Source organism: Narcine bancroftii, chromosome 14, assembly GCF_036971445.1.
Source record: "Narcine bancroftii isolate sNarBan1 chromosome 14, sNarBan1.hap1, whole genome shotgun sequence".
Taxonomy (NCBI): domain Eukaryota; kingdom Metazoa; phylum Chordata; class Chondrichthyes; order Torpediniformes; family Narcinidae; genus Narcine; species Narcine bancroftii.
In genome coordinates, this window is record NC_091482.1 from 58994159 (window position 1) to 59008908 (window position 14750).

The window sequence follows — 14750 nt, forward strand, 5'->3', positions numbered from 1 at the left end:
CCAGGGGATCTTCTCTGCACCCCCTCCATGGCGAGGATGTCCTTCCTCAGATAAGGAGACCAAAACTGCATGCAGTACTCCAGTTTGTCTCATCCGCTCTTTAGAGCAGTTATTATGGATGTTGTTACAGTATCATATTCAGAGTGGATCTGTAATTTGGAGAGACTTAATATATGCCTGCCTTGTTTACAATGGTTGTGTAATACGATTTAATCATTTTTTAGTACATTTTGGGCAGAGCATAGAGCCCCCCCCACTTTAAGACATCAACAGGGCAGCGCTCCTTTCTTGCTACACCAGAGTTATAGATTGACATGGAGATTTGAACCCATACATTTTGGATGTTCAATGAGCCCCGTCGAAGCAAAATCTGCCATTCTAGTTTATTTTAGTCAACTATTATAAGAAGCCCAAATAATGCGCCTGGGCATGAAACCATTTGAGTTCAATATGAGCAGCTGGAAGGTTCACACATTCAGATGCAGTTTATCAGTTGTTTCATAATACCTGTTTGAACAATGCTTAATCAACCCGATTTATTGTCTGGAGTGTAAAAATGTTAATTTTATGCCCTGCTCATCGTTTTATCCAGTGGATTTATTGTGTGGGCCATTTGATGGAAGACGACAGATAAAGTTAAGATGGATGGGATAATTTACTCTCCTGTCATGCACCACAGAAGCTGTTCACATTCCATTGACATTACTTGACATCATCATTGATGAATCACCCACAATCCATCTCCCTGGGGAACATCATTAGGACATCAACTGGATCAGCCACATTAGATATCATGGCTACTGCCAGAGGACCTACCACTAGTCAGATTGTACCTTGTCACACAGAGGAACAGCGAGATCAGGCCTCTGTACCCGGGGAGTTAAATGTGGGTTGCACACGCTGGATGGTGATTCAGGAAACTTGACCAGCAAGACGTGGTCTGTTTAGACCAAAATAAATATTTCCATTAAAGTAAAAAGACAATGTTGGAGAAGCTCAGCAGGTCAAGCAGCATACTTGAACCAACGTACAAGATAACCAGCATTCAGGCTTGAGCCCCTCATGAAGGGATGAGCAAAATGTACTTTATGCACCAAAGATAAAGATACCCAACCATCATTTCGGCCTTGAGCCCTTCATTCAGGTCTGGAAAAATGTAGGCAGGCGTCCTCAAATTTAAACTCCAACTTAATTTTAAGTTAAGGATCCTGAATTCAAACAGACCCTTAAAATGCTGTCTTGAGGATTCCTTGAATGCATTAAGATCATAGTCAAAGCCTGAGCTCGGTTCCAACCTGCACCTCTCCCTATTTCTACTGAATTAGTACAGAATTAACCCTTTTTTAAGTCTGCCGGCTTGTGTCATGAGCTTTTAGAATACAGCTTGCGCTACATTTAAAGCGTAATGCGCTTGCTATTTATAGACCCTGCAGGACCACACGTGGCTCAAACAGTGGAGAAGGTGGTGGTAGCATGGGGAGCAATGAAGTGCTCTGCAGGGTTGAAGTTGAGCCCAAAGTGCTACTTGATACATTTCACCATTTTAGCTCTATTGCTGATAAACGTACTAATAGCAGCTCCATGGTCATGGATTTAATTCTTGAAAACTTTTCGCACAATGAGATTGATTCTTCTCCAATACATTTGCTTTTGTCTGTACTATTATGGGAAAAAAAAAAGAAATTTAAAAGAATTGAAATAAATAAGTGCAAATAAAAGTTTAAAATTGTAAACGTCAATATTCTCCTAAGCAACACACGACCCCTTGGTGAAGATGAGAGCAAATGCTCAGCCAGCAGAGTGCACCGGACATGCCCCGCCCACGGCAGCTGTTCAATAGGGCTTGAATAAAGTTGTGTTTGAATATAATGGCAGCGTCCAGGAAGAAGAGCCGGACGAAGCTGCTCGCCACTGGGGCAACTCATCCCTGCTTAGTAAGTCCTTATTATTATGTGCTTAGTAAGTATATTATTAAGCATATTAGTAAGGCTTTATCTTTAAACTTGGGGGGGGGAGGGGGTGGGGTTTAATTATGATGGTGGCACGGTTAACGTAGTGGTTAGCGCAATGCTGTTACAGCGCCAGCTACTGGGGTTTGAATTTTAAATTCAAATTTTGTAAGTTAGAGGGATTACCTGATTAAAGTGAACTTTACATAATTGAGGACTATTTTTTTTTGCAAATTACTTTACATTTTGTGGTGTCTTTTTTCTTTTAAACTGTGTATTCTTAATGGCGGTGTATTAGTTAGGCACAATAAGAGTGAAGTCTCAGGCAACGGGAAAATTCGCATATCTGGTGTGGTGATCTTCCTGACCACTAAAGGGCGCTGGAGACCGAAGGTCCCACCTCGGGTTAGAGGCACAAAATGGATCTGAGTGGATAATAAAATATAAGTAAAACAGAAGAACCTGTTTCTTTATCACAATAGAAAAAAATCACATCCAAGCATCCACATTCCCTGTAGGATTTTACTGTCTCATATTTGACCTAAAAATCGTTTTATTGAAACATTTAGACAGAAGGATAGATGGAGTCCCAATGTCATGACAATGAAATTGTTGAACCAGCAGAACGAGACTTCAGGTGACCACCAACCTGCATTCAAGTTATGATTCATTTCTTCCCCATCATTCTAAGGCTGAGCTTTCCTGACCTGTATTCACATTTGCCCTTTGAACCTTCTATCACCTAGATGCAAAGAAAAATATTAACGGCAATTCCAATGGATGAGCAATGCTTTCATTTCGTTTCATAATAACCTGTATTTTTATTGTATGCCTTTCATGGGGCGGCGTAGCGGTTACGCCTTTACAGCGGCACGGTCAGGACCGGGGTTCAAATCCTGTGCTGTCTCTGAGGGAGTTACTCTCCGTGTCTGTGTGGGTTTTCCCCGGGGGCTCCGGTTTCCCCTCACTGGTTAATGAGGTGCAAATTGGGTAGCACGGACTCGTGGGCCAAACTGGCCTCCTGCCTACATTAAAAAAAAGTTTAAAAATGGATGTTGGGTCAAAGATGAAAGAGATGGAGAAATGTGCATTGTTAGGTATTCTTTGGACAGTAGTATTAGATAGCTGGCAAAGCATTTCATGGGAATGAGTCAGTATGTTTTTCTAATAACCTTTCTATTACTTTCAGTTTAACGTTGAAGTAAGCGGAAAAGTGCAAGAGAGAGTTTGGGGTGAGTTATGCAGGGAAATGGCACTATTAATCTTCTTGACCGCATTTTAAGGAATAGGATGAAGTGTTGTTGAAATGAGGCAAAGCTTCTTGATAGAACCCAAGTTTTACAGCATGGAAACAGGCCCTTCAGCCCACCTTGTCCATTCTGACTGCTCTCTCCCCATTGTATGCCCATTTGCTTGTGTTTGGCTCATTTCCCTCCCAACCTTCCCCAACTGTGTTCATAGCACCCAGTATATTGATGATTCTCAATATACTTAAAACAATTTCAAATATATTACTGTTGCTACGGAAGGATTTTTGCCAATTTATGTCTAAATTGGGCTGGTTGTTCTTTGACTGCAGAACATTTAGGTGCTTATTACATGTAGATTACTTCAACCTCAGCTTTGATCTGGCATCAAAAGCAAATATAATTAATGTAGAATCCAAAAGCTGGTTATTTCCTTTCAAAGCATAATTCAACCTTCTGACTTATAATTTTTACAGTTGCAAGCTCTTTGAAAATCATAACATATTAATACTTCAGTCAACAGGGTGAAAAAATGTACAAAACCTTCAAAGCACCTGTTGAGCTTCATGCTTTTTATTTAACGAGACATTTTATAAATTTGGCATCCAAAGAGGATGAAAGGAAATTAATCAGGCACGTAAAAATAGCCCAATAGGATCTAATTCAACTGAGCTTTGCTGAATAACATATGGATCATGTAATCGTTCGTGACCTGGTCAGAGAAGGTCATGAATAATTTCTTTTTTTTATGCCCCCTGATGGAAGAGATGGGTTCTTTTTAATTGAAAATTTGTGTCATATTCACTTTTTAAAGGGTTAAACGCCAGAGCTGCAAATAAAATCTGGAATATTAATGTAATTCTGAATTGGAGAACGTGCTGTGTGGGGCAGGGTTAACAGAACTGGGGCTTTTCTCTTTGGAGTGAAGAAGGATGAGAGGTGACTTCATAGAGGTTAACAAGATTATGAGAGGCCTAGATTTTCTCAACGCAGCCATGGCAAATACCAGAAGACATCTGTATTAAGGTGTTAGAAGGAAAGTTTAGGGGAGATTCAAGGGTAGGTTTTTTTTTACACGGAGGGTAGTAGGTGCCTGGAAAGCATCTCCAAGGGTGGTGGTGGAGGCTGGTTCAATAGAGACATTTAAAAGATTCTTGGAGAGGCACATAGAAACAGGAAAATTAGAGGGTTCTGGGTGAGCGGTAGGGAAGGTTTAGTTTGTTGAGTCGGTTTACACAGGGCAGCAGAACATCACGGGCTGAATGGCCTGCACTCTAATGTTCTATGTTCTATCTCCACCTGCAAATGGGAGGTATCAGTTAACTTTATGACTTCCTTCTGTCTTTTTTTTTCCTGAGGAAATCAGTCTATGGTGGTGAGATACATCAAGAAATCACTTTCCATTTGAGGCAGTGAGAGACATAATGAGGTTTATCATTGCCTCAGTCTCTGGACAGGGCAAATGTTTTACACAGAATGGTTAGTGGCACTCGGGTGGTGGAAGGAAATAAGTTAGCCATGTTAAGGAGGCATTTAGATCAGACCAATGAACAGACAGGCAGGGTGCAGGGGTATAGACCACGTGAAGGCAGACTTTGTGGGCTGCAGGACCTGTTTCTGTGGTGTACGGTTTTATGTTCTAAATTATATAAATTATAATAAGCTCTAAATTACAAAGTTAGAAACTAATTTAAAAAAAAGATTGGATTCTGTGCATTCAGGTGTGAAAAGGCAAGTTTTTTTTTATGATAGGAAACAGATGCATTTTAAATACAGTGGTCTCCCCCCAATCCATGTTTTTGCTTTCCACGGTTTCAGCTACCTGCGGTCAACCGCAGTCTGAAACTATTAGAAATAATTCCAGAAATGAACAATTCATAAGTTTTAAATTGCGCGCCGTTCTGAGTGGCGTGATGAAATCTCGCGCCGTCCACCCGGGACATGAATCATCCCTTTGTCCAGCGTATCCACGCTGTATACGCTACCCGCCCATTAGTCAATTAGTAGACATCTCGGTTATCAGGTCGACTGTCGTGGTGCTTGTGTTCAAGTAACCTTTAAATATTTATGGAACATAATACAGTATATTGTTAGAATTGTTCTATTTTATCATTAGTTATTTTATTAATCTCTTATTGTACCTAATTTATAAATTAAACTTTATCATTGGTATGTATGTATAGGAAGAACATAGTATATATAGGGTTCAGTATTATCTGCGGTTTCAGGCATCCACTGGGGGTCTTAGACATACCCCTGGATAAGGGGGACTACTGTAGATTCATTTTTACATTACTTAAATCAATTTCAAATATTTTAAATGTGTCTGATTATCAGCGACATTTAAAAACTATGAAACAGATCTTTAACAATATAAATTATAATAATCATTCAGAAATGTTTCCAGAAAAATGTCATAGTGTAACTGGTGTAACCCTCCAAAAAAATTACAAAACATCCAATTTAATGTCTGTGGTGATACACCACCAGCCTATTGCAGGGGGCAACCTCTGTACCTGCAGAAGAGCATTGGGGGACAAGGCAACACTTGGCTGGCTGCCAATCAGCCAACCTGAATGGACCAAGCCCCACCCAGTTGGTTGCCAATCACCCTCCAGGATATAAGCTAGATCCAGCCCTTCGAGGCCAGTCTCAGAGCTTGCACAGCATTCTCACAGCCAGCTCTGTGGAAGTTTATGTTGATTAAAGCCTGTAGAACAGACTTTATGTTTTGTGTGTTCGATAGGGCACCACAATGTCTGCCATAAAATAAGGAATGGTCTACTCTATGAAAATGTTAGGATGTACTATTAATGATGATACAAATTTATTTCTTGCAATCACCAAATTATGACAATGGAAAGCTCAGCAACTGGATTCTCCAATCCAAGTGCTCTAGTTTCGCTGACGATAACCAGAAACAATTGCAACATAGAAACAGGCCAACTTGGCCCTTCTTTTCCATGCCAAACACTTTTTCCCACCCAATCCCACTGACCTAACCCTCCATTCCTTTCCCATCCAGATACGTAATCCAACTTCTCCCTTAAATCCTAATATCGTGCCTGTCTCTCCCACTTTGTCAGGAAGCTTGATCCACACACCCACCACTCTCTGAGTAAAGAAGTCCCCCCTCATGTTTCCTCTGAACCTTTGTCCCCTAACTCTCAACTCTGTCCTCTCATTTGTATCTCCCCCCCCCTTTAAAGGAAAAAAAGCCTCTCCATGTCAACTCTATCTATACCCTTATATTAATTTAAAATACATAAATCAAATCCCCTCTCAACCTTCTTCACTCCAAATTTATAATAATGTTATAGAAATAAAGACTGTGTTGGTGAATCTGCTGCACAGCAAATTATATCCAGTTCCCATTTCCAATAATCCTCAATTGATCATTATTGGAAGCTATGTGGGCATTGAGAGAGTGCTAAAATGATCAATGCAGTCAATTTTCATTATTGAGGCTCAATGATGGGGAGAAGGCAGGAACCAGGTACTGATCAGCCATGATCATATTGAATGGTGGTGTAGGCTTGAAGGGCCAAAATGGCCTACGCCTGCACCTATTTTTCTATGTTTCTAAAAGCCATCCAGAGATATGACATCTAAATGATCAGTGCAACAAACATTTTGTTGAAAATTAAAAAAAGAATATTTTTGCTTTCAATGGATGATTTAGGCTTTGCTAATGCTTTTCCATTTGCCTTTGAGAGATTTTGCAAAAGCATTTGAGAAATTATTAGTTAAATATTTGAAAAGGAAAAAGAGCAGGGAAGTAGGATTAAGGTGACAGCTTTGATGTGCAGATGGCATTGGAACACGCATGGTGAAGTGAGTAGCCTCCTTCTGTGCTAAACTATCTCTGTGATAGATTCAGATGGGCAAGTTGGAAACTATAATACCAGTTACAGTAATGAGTGGTGGATTAGCAAATGCTTAAGTAAGATTTCTTCATCAAACAACCTTTTAATAGAATAGAGAACATTACAGCACAGTAAAGGCCCTTTGGATAAACCCTACACTACCTCACACCCACAACCCTTTATTTTTCATGCATCCATGTGGCTGTCCAAGAGCCTTTCAAATGTCCTTATTGTACCAGCCTCCACCACCACCCCTGCCAATGCATACCAGGCTCTGAGGGAAAAACCTACCCCTGACATCTCCCCTAAACTTTCCTCCCTTCACCTTATACAGGTGTCCTCTGGTGTTTGATACTGTCACCCTGAGAAGAAGATGCTGGCTGTCCACCCTCTCCTTGCCTCTCAGAGTCTTGTAGATCTCCATTGTCACCTCCCATTCTTCTTCACTCCAAAGAGAAAAGCCTTGGCTCTGTTAAACTTGCCTCATAAGACGTGTTCTCCAATATAGACATTACATCTCCTCTGCACCCTCTCTATAGCTTCCACATCCTTCCTATAATGAATTCCTTTTCTAATTCTCTTGAAGATAAATGGAGAATGTTCCTGGATTATTTGGATGTCATGGCAGAGCCAGAGTTGAACAATTGTAAAGGGGAAAGCCCTCTCTTAATCTGATTCTATGGATAAAACCAGAAGGAACTCGGAAAGCGCAGAAAGTCTATTGTAATCTTTCCGCAGGACTTTGCTAATAAAAGAAAAACAAAAAACTGTTGGGAGTACTGAGATAGGTTTTGCAGATAATAATGGACCTAAGGATATGTGAAAATGCAGGGGTGCAAGGCTGAGGTGAAGGATCTTGTTGAATGATGGAGAGAGTGGCTTCGATTTCTGCTCCTGTTTCTTTATTTTGTGTCCTAATGCAGGGCGACCTGAATTCTAAAAGCTGAAACAGATGTCACTTACTCGGAGTGTTGTGTCAAGAATAACATTGTCAGTTGCTTTGATTGAAGGTGCAAAATGAAACATACTTTGTGACGGAGTCATCTCCAACTAGAAATCCAGCACCCTGAAAAGTTATTGCAAAGCGTTCAGATGAAGCATCATGGAATCCGGTTTTGACTTTGTCGGAGTTAAGAGTCATAAAGCAAGCATCAAATTAGATCTGGCCACTTTTGGGTGTAATCTCTATTTAATTAGTTTTTAGAGACAGGTGCTGATGAAGTGACCTTATAAACCAATGTGGTGGAACCACTGTTCAGCTATTAGCACTGTCTGTACCTTTAGGAAGAATTTGAACAGGTACGTGGATGGGAGGGGCATGGATGGCTGTGGACTGGGTGCAGGTCAGTGGGACTAGGGAAAATAATAGTTCTGCACAGTCTAGAAGGGCCAAAGGGCTTTTTTCTATGCTGCTTTGTTCTCTGGTTCAAATAATTATATTTTTGTATACTTTCCACTCTGTGAAGGTAAACCATAACTGCAGAAACAGATGGATTGTGACCTATTTCCAACCAAAGGGGCTGTGATCTGCCCTTGCAGATAAAAAACCCTAAATAAATACGACAGCTCTTTTTTCAATGAAGGCATCTGCAGAATACTAATAATAATAGATATAAAAATATCCCAGACATAAAAATCAGATTTATTTTGAATTAAAAACTATTGAATTGATTTGAAACTGTTTAAATAGACGCAATGACAATGCTAAACATTAGTGCACCTGGCCTCGTACTAAATATCCGGCTAATGCACTTTTATTTGGCATGTTTTGTGCATATTCATGGGAGAAAAGCAGTACTTATTTGCTCATTGTAGCCATTCAAGAGGTTCTTAACTTAAATCTTTATCAATGCTGCAAATTGAAGTGGATTTCGTTCATCTTCGAAACAATGATGTAAGTCAGTGTTTTGGAGGACAGATGTGAACTGAAGCAATGTCATCAAGGATTGTAAGATGGAGGAGCAGGATTAGGTCAAGTTGTCCCGTGAGACTGCTCCACCAATCAAGATGATCACGGCCCAGCCCTATTACCCTAATTCTGGCTGTTCAATCTTCAGCTCGGAGGAATATTTCCAAAAGTTCATGTCCCTCGGAGGAGCAATCCTCTCCTCATCTCCGCCTGAAATGGACAACTCCTTAATCTGAAACTTTTTGTTTGGGCGCCTGCACACATTTTGTTCGCACCTTGATGAAGGGCTCAAGCCCGAAACATTGGTTATGCATCTTTATCTTTGCCACATAAAGAACCCTGTATGACCTGCTGAGTTTCTCCAGGGTTGCGTTTTCCCTTCAATCACGGTGTCTGCTGATATTTTACTCCTGAAACTTTACTCCTAGTTTTAGATTTCCACATGAAGAGCACAAGGATCTACCTTGTCAAAATTACGCCTCCCAAACAAAATCTTACCCATTTAAATCACATCATGCCTTATTGTTCTGAATGGCAACAAACGAATGTCATACATCTTCCCAACTGTTCTATATAAGACAAATCTCGTCATGCCAGGAATCTGGCTGGTGAATGTTTTTGAACTCCTTGCAGCGTAAGCATTTCCAGCCCTTAAAACAGCAGGCCAAAAGTCTACATCAAATTCTAATGCTCTGAACAGTTGTTGCAAAACTTCTCTACTTCTCAACAACAACCTCATAAAAATGTGACGACAGGAGTGAATGACTTCTCGCACCTCAAGAGCTTCCATCGTCTACAGGTCAAGAGTCACCTGTGTGATATTCTGCACTGGTCTGGAGAAATGGAACTCCTACAACTCTCAATGGGATAATCATGAAATCATAAAACTTAGGAACAGAAATAGGCTATTCAGCCCATCGTCTGGTCTGCCATTTAATCATGAGCTGATCTATTTTCCCAATGAGCCTTCTTCCCGTAACCTTTGATACCCTGACTAATCAAGAACCTATCAATCTCTGCCTTAAATACACCTAATGATTTGGCCTCCACAACTGCCTGTGGCAACAAATTCCACAGATCTGCCACCCTCTGGCTGAAGAAATTCTTACGCATCACCTTTCTAAGTGGACGCCCTTCAGTCCTGAAGTTGTGTCATCTTTTTCTAGACTCCCCATTGTGGGAAACAACCTTTCTACATCTACTCTGTCCAATCCTTTCAACCTACGAGATGCTTCGATGGGACTCCCCCCTCATTCTCCTAAATTCCAACGAATGCAAGTCAAGAGCTGTCAAATGCTTCTCATGTGACAACCCTTTCATTCCCGGAATTATCCTAGTGAACCTCCTTTGAACCCTCTCCAACATCAGCACATCTTTTCTTAAATGAGGACCCCAAAACTGCTCACTATACTTCAAGTGAGGTCTCACCAGAGCCTTATAAAGCCTCAACATCACATCTTTACTCTTATATTCTATTCCTCTTGAAATGACCGCCAGCATTGCATTAGCCTTCTTCACCCATGACTCAACCTGTAAGTTTACCTTCAGGGCATCTCATGCATGGACTCCCATGTCCCTTTGCATCTTTTTAAAAAATAATCTGCCCATTAATTTTTTTTTACACCTAAGTGCATGACCGTTTATTTTCCAACATGATATTTCATTTGCCACTTCTCTGTCCCATTCTCCTAATCTGTCCAAGAGCTACTGTAGCCTCCCTGTTTCCTCTACACTACCTGCTCCTCCACCTATCTTTGCATCACCTGCAAACTTGGCCACAAAGCCATTCATTCCATAATCCAAACCATTAATATACAATGTAAAAAGAAGCGGCCCCTACATCGACTCCTGTGGAACACCACTAGCAACTGGCAGCCGATCAGAATAAGATCCCTGTATTCCAACCCTGCTTCCTGCCAATCAGCGAATGCTCTACCCACTCTAGAACATTTCCTGTTATAACCATGGTCTTGTTAAGTAGCCTCATGCCAAATGCCCTCTGAAAATCTAAAAAAACACCACATCCACTGTATCTCCCTTACCCAGCCTGCTCGTAACTTCCTCAAAAAATTCCAATAGATTCGTCAAGCAAAATTTTCCCTTAAGGAAACCAATCTAGTGTTGGCCTATCCTGTCATGTGACTCCAAGTGCTTTATATCCTCGTCCTTTGCAATGCGATTGTATTGGACAGCTGAATTGGGTGGGGTGGATCTTGATCTCGTGTACATTCTGTATGGCGTTCACATGCTTAGCATGGGCGTTGTGAGCCAATGGGTCTGTTCCCTTGCTCGTTGGCTCTGTGTGGGTGCTAGGAAGGACAGGGTGGAGTTGACAGGCATGAGAGACAGAATAGGTTCATGTTCAACCTGCAACTCACAATTAAGATCGGAAAATCAGAGCATATGTGAAAAATAATGGTGCAGATGTGCCTTAATAGGTGGCCAATGGCAAAGATCTCTCTGCTCAGAGACTTGGTGTTAAAGCATCAGTCTGAAGCATAAAAGAGTATGGTTAAATATACAGGTGACTGCATATTGGTTAGAATAAGGTTAATTGGGTGCCCAAATCTGTGATACTTCTATGAACAGAACTCAAATAAAGATAGATTGATGCGCTGTATGCATCTGTTATGTGATCTATGTATTTTGCTTCTGTGCTCACATGATATGACTGCAGATGGAAATAATAGTTTTAAAAAAAAAGGATCTATGTAGTTGATTTTAACAACGGAGTAATTTCAGCGACCAAATGGAATGCAAAGGTAAAGAACGTTTTCCATTTGACAGATTCTTGGTCATGTAAAGTCAGCACATTACTTGTGAAATTAAAAGGAGGGAATAGGACAAAGATGGGTAGAGTTAATGAAAGAGATACAGGAATGGAGACTAAGGATGATCTCAATCCTTACTCCTCCTTCAGCAGTGTTGCCTTTAGAGCAAGACACTGCCTTGAAAAATCAAACATTGTGTGGGGATTTATTTGTCGTGTTTTTTAAAGATGGCATATGATAGGATATGAATGCACTCTTTGTTATTTAGCAAAATCCCTATAACAAAGAAGTGTCAGTCCAGCACTTAGCTACACGAATGCTTCATTTTGGGTTATTTCTCTTTCATTCATTCCTAATGACGGACAGTATAGAATATCATATGGACAGTCGCTATTCACCTTCTTTCCTAGAAAGAGGTTATAACACTGAATCTATCAGGTCAAAAATACACATTGTATTTTACAGAATGAATAGAATCCATAATGACTAAAAGCCTAGATGATTTCAATTAGTCTCGGTTTAAAAAAAATACACCATAACTGTTTTCTAACAGTGTCCTCTGCTGGTAAACAAACTGATCTCCAAATCACATTCTTGGAAATGTTGGAAGGAGTTTTGGATGTATCCATGTTTCCGAATATGAATGTTTATCTGTAATGCTCCATCTTATATTTAAAAATACAGACATAACATTTTGTAAGGATTCATTGTTTCTTAGATTTCTCATCCGCACGTGTTTTGTTTAAAAATAATCACATTGATACATCATCAATGACCCCAGAGTGAGCTCCTCAGAAGCTTTTCGGGTTGAGGCGGAGGGGATTTTCAATTATTGTAAGCAAAAGAAATTCTGGGTGCCATAGTGGGGATCAAATCCATGTTTAGATTAACAGTCCATCATGCCACAATATTCTGTCTAATTCTACAATTCAGAGCAATTTAAAGTATCTGCTGGTGATGGTGAGGGGACCTCTCTTTCCAATTCTTTCCAATTTATTTTTTTGCCCAGTTCATGTGCGCGATGCCATTGGACTGAACACAAAGACCCTGGTCATTGCTTGGAACATGAAAGTCTGTAGATGTGGTAATTGGAGTAAAAACACAGAAATGAAGCCCCTTAACCAAAGGGAGAGGTGGGGTGGGGGTGGGTGGAGGAGTAGGGGAAAGAAACAACAAGGTGCCGCAGTGGTTGTAATGGGGTATTGAGAGAATAAATGTAGCAATGTACATTGATAAGAATGTATAGATAAGACTGACATTATGAATGTTAAAAAAGACTTGTTTGTAAATAATCTTTTTCTGACAGGGTACATCTAATGGCAATGTATAGAAACAGCAAGGTGCCACAGTGCTGGTAACCATGTAGAGGACAAAGTAACAATGAACATTGATGAAAACTTATGAATGTAAAAAGTCTTGAACGCTTTTCTTGTTTGCAAATAACTTATTGTGAATAAAGTATATTTTGGGGAAAAAAAGAATGGCTGGAAGAACTCAGCAGGCATCACAGTGACCTATGACTTTTTTTTTTTAACCGGTTATTGCATTTTCATTTGGTGTTTTCAGGCATATCTATTTGAATTAAATGGGCTCTGTGTGATAGACGGGCTTGTTAAAAGCTGTGTCAAGGCCTGATTTTTTTTTCCACAGCAGGAAAATACTTGAAAATTACATTCAAACCTTGATTTTCATTCCATTGTGGATGTTGATGTGGATGTTGACCTGCTTCATGCATCTCTTGGGGGACAATGCGACTCTTGTGTCCACATCACGGAGAGATGCTGCAGGGAAACAGGCCCTCTGTCCCCTCAAATCTATACCAACCCTCAACCACCCATTTACTGTAGAAGTCCAAAAATCCAGACCACCTGAGAATCTGGACTTTTCAAAAGCTCTCACACTTTTTAAATTTAGCTGGTTTTTGTGAGAGTGCGTGCTTGAGTAAGCGCCACAGATGCACAGCAAGCATTTTCATTTTTCTTTAAACCTGCCCGTTTTGATAAAGGAAGCCTGCTGTATTTCCAAATGAATGGAACTATCAAAATTTACACGTTCATCTCTTCTTTATTCCTCCTTAAATTTGAATTTTAAAAGTACTGCCTGAGAATCCAAAAATCCAGACAGCCACAATCCCCAAGCAACCTGGATTTTCAGATTTCTACTCTACATTAATTTTTTTATTAATCCCACTTTGATTTTCCCCACATTCTCATCAACACCAATTCCAACCATTATTCTTCACATTCCGGTTTCCTCCCACCATTCGAAACATACCGGGGGTGTAGGGTAATGGGGTGCATATCGGGCGGAACGAACTCGTGGGCCAAAATTATCTGTTACCATGCTGTATGTCTAAAACAATTATGGGCAATTCACAGCATTCAATCTGCAGGGAACAATTAACTGACCAACACCGCTAAGTTTCTTTGTGAATTTACCAATTCAACAGTCTCAATTTCTATTGTTTTTTGTAAGGAAGAGTTTCATCCAACCACTGGGGGGCAAGATTTCTCCTGTCTATAAATTGTAGAACAATGCTCACCTACGTGGGTGAAAACCAGCAGGTTAGTACAAAGTAAGTTTTGGTTATGGTGACCCCAGAGGTTTTTGACACTTGTTAATTGAAACTCTGAAGAGATGCAGAGGTCAGGGAGGAAAATGTGCTCAAGGTAGGGTTTAACCACAATTTATTTGAACAGTGGAGCTCGTTGGTCTTTCTAATTTTTTTTACATGCTCTCTGCTGATTGGCTAGAAAAAAAATAGAATTTTATTTCTGAATTTGATAGTTTTATGGAATACTTAATGTTACTTTCTGTTGTTCGGGTTCGTGTGGGTCCCATAGGTTAAGAACCAGTCCAAAGTGGAGGTACAAAGCACATGTTTATTTCAGGGATGGAATTGAGACAACAGGGTCAATTTGTTAAGCAAACTTCTACACACACACAATACTCAGGGTGTAATATATATTTCAGATGGCGAGGGAGAAACCGACAGAAACTGGGGAAAT

General features: G+C 40.3%; 1 protein-coding gene across 1 annotated transcript in view; it reads right to left on the minus strand.

Annotated features, from left to right (window-relative positions):
• Positions 1-2484: 2484 nt before the first annotated feature.
• The window catches only part of cyp19a1a (cytochrome P450, family 19, subfamily A, polypeptide 1a), a 52349-nt gene continuing 40083 nt past the window's right edge, over positions 2485-14750 (minus strand). Inside the window, exon 10 of the mRNA XM_069911399.1 lies at positions 2485-2691. Coding sequence (XP_069767500.1) covers positions 2617-2691 — 75 coding nt within the window. The 3' untranslated portion in view covers positions 2485-2616. The remainder of the gene's footprint in view (positions 2692-14750) is intronic.